Source organism: Alosa sapidissima, chromosome 7 (assembly GCF_018492685.1).
Source record: "Alosa sapidissima isolate fAloSap1 chromosome 7, fAloSap1.pri, whole genome shotgun sequence".
Classification (NCBI taxonomy): Eukaryota; Metazoa; Chordata; class Actinopteri; order Clupeiformes; family Clupeidae; genus Alosa; species Alosa sapidissima.
The window spans coordinates 35,179,898-35,182,397 of record NC_055963.1 but is presented as its reverse complement, the minus strand read 5'-3'; the positions used below and the strand labels follow the sequence as shown (position 1 = coordinate 35,182,397).

At 43.5% G+C, this 2,500-nt stretch overlaps 1 protein-coding gene across 1 annotated transcript in view; it reads left to right on the top strand.

Annotated features, from left to right (window-relative positions):
* LOC121714157 (forkhead-associated domain-containing protein 1-like) overlaps positions 1-2,500 on the top strand; it is a 47,430-nt gene that overhangs the window by 30,454 nt on the left and 14,476 nt on the right. Inside the window, exons 21-22 of the mRNA XM_042099361.1 lie at positions 1,576-1,714; positions 1,926-2,017. Coding sequence (XP_041955295.1) covers positions 1,576-1,714; positions 1,926-2,017 — 231 coding nt within the window. The remainder of the gene's footprint in view (positions 1-1,575; positions 1,715-1,925; positions 2,018-2,500) is intronic.

Here is a 2,500-nt window from a genome sequence, read left to right as displayed (position 1 = left end):
TGGCCATGACTGTCTTGTCACAGTCTTCTGCAACATAGTAGCATATTAAATTATAATAATTTATTTATATAATAAACATTGACTTTGCACTTTGCCCATTGCTGGAGTTAGGGCTCTCAGTCAATGTGCAACGTGTCACATGCATTAACTATAGCTATTGTGTGGCATGTGGGAGTGTTCAACTGATCAACCGATGTTTGTCATAGTACAGTTAAAGGTACACTATGCAAGATTTGGATCTTAATATAACCCCTATGAAGCCAATTTGATGGTAAAGGAACTTGTGATGGGGGAATCGCTCACCTAGCATAGCCATAGAGCACAGCGTAGAGAATCGTGAAACATTACCCTGTCAGTAGATATAGCTCTTTGGAGATCGTTTTTGCCTGTTGTTAGTCCTTTGCCTCCACAGCAAAAGCAAAATGCATTAAATAATTGGGAGTCAAAAGCAGTGTTGCGGACATTATATTTTTTCAATTGAGTATAGTTTTCTTTTGTCCTGCACCTGCCAGAAGGTGGGATGTGCACACTATAACTGTTTGCTGTACAGGGGGAACAAGCCACGAGAAGTAGGCTATTTACAACGGCAAATGGTAAAATATAAATATATCCTGACTCTAGGGGGAGCTCTACAGTCGTCAAAAAATACCTGAAACTGCAGTGTACCTTTAATTCAAAATCAGAGTCCAATTGATTTTGCCTAAAACAAAGAGTTTTTTGTATCTTTGAGGTGAAATTCCCAACATTGCTGTAACAACATTTCCTTTTGATATAAAGCTGGTCTATGAGCTCCGCTAGGTGAAAACAAAACTTTGTAGTCGTATTTATTCATTGAAAACTATGATGCGCTAGATAGAATGGCAAAAGTGTTACAGTCTGAAGTTGAGGACAGTTGGATTGAGTGAGTGACTACATGTATATAAAACTGCTAGCTTGAAATGACCCGACAAAATGGACAAAAAGGGACGCTGTAAACGACTGCCATTTTGTGTTGTCAGTTTAATGATAGATTGCAGGTGCTGTCCCATTTCATTTCCAGTTTTGAACCCTTACACCCTCGCTAACTTGTGTGTGAGGATTCAGGGCTTAGAGTTTGACGTTGGGATTTAGCGTCTCGTAGTGATGATGTCACAGGCGCCTAGAGAGGAGAAGGGTGCCCCTAGCCTGAGTGCTGCGTCTCTAACCAGTCATTACCCCCAGCCACAGGCGTCCACCACTGGAAATAGACCACGGCTGGCTGGAGTGTGTGTGTGTTTGTGTGTGTGTGTGTGTGTGTGTGTGTGTGTGTGTGTGTTTAGTGCACATGTTTACTAAATGACTTCCACTGTAGGCCAGCCCTTTACACTGTGGCTAAAAATGGCAACGCTTGTGGATGGATTTGTGTGTGTGTGTTCAGGCTCGTGGGCTGCATGAAGTGAACTGAAATCCCTGAGCCTTTAGTACTATGCAGTATGCTGCAGAGGATTCTATTTCAGTCTGTGTGTGTGTGTGTGTGATAGTGCCAGTGTATATGTGTGCATTCTTTTCCTGTGTGTGAACCATGTGTGTGTCATGTCCCTATATTTCTCTCTTCAGGAAGTGGCAGTGAGTGACCTCTCAGAGCAGGGGTTAAAGTGCAGAGGTCACCGGCATGAGGAAGTGATGCGTCTTCAGCAGGAAGCCCTCAGTGAGTTGAGGAGTCGCATGAGAGCACTGGAGCTGAACTGGCCAATCAGTGAGTTCCTCCTTAAGCCGGCCTTTCCCATTGGTCACCTTTACTACCCCATAATGGTGCCGCATGCTCCTCACACCTCACCCTCTCTCTCTCTCTCTCTCTCTCTCTCTCTCTCTCTCTCTCTCTCCCACCCCACCCTCTCTCTCTCTCTCTCTCTCTCTCTCTCTCTCTCTCTCTCTCTCTTCTTCTCTCTATCCCTCTCTCTCTGTAGAGCTGCTCTCCCAGCATCAGGACCCCCCTCAGAAGAAGCCAATGCAGAACTCCCAGAGGGCTGTGGGGCAGAAGAAAATGATTGCCTCCATGGTAACAGCCTGATACACTGACCTTCTGTGCCATTCACTGACCTTTAAATGCCCTTCAGTGGTCATTCCGTTGCTGAGACTTTATGCCCCTTTAACTGGGGCGATGCAGACCTCTCCCCTGTGACTGCTCTGAGCCACAACATAAAGAGGGACAACAGAGATAAAGTTAACCAATAAAGTATTTATTTAAGTAATATTTAAATAAATATTTACTTAATATTTATTTAAGTAATAAAAAGCAATAAATAACCATTATCAATAACCAGATAATAGATAATAACCACTTACACTTACTCAATAACCAAGATAATAACCACTGACGACACGGAACGTTGTGCGACAAACTGTTCGATTTATTTCAACCTCTAAGGTGGCAGGCGACAAGCGAACCACTTTATATGTGAACAGGCCTTAAGGCGCTAATAACTTAGTATGGAGTGCAAACACTACACACACACATATATACACACACATGCACACACAC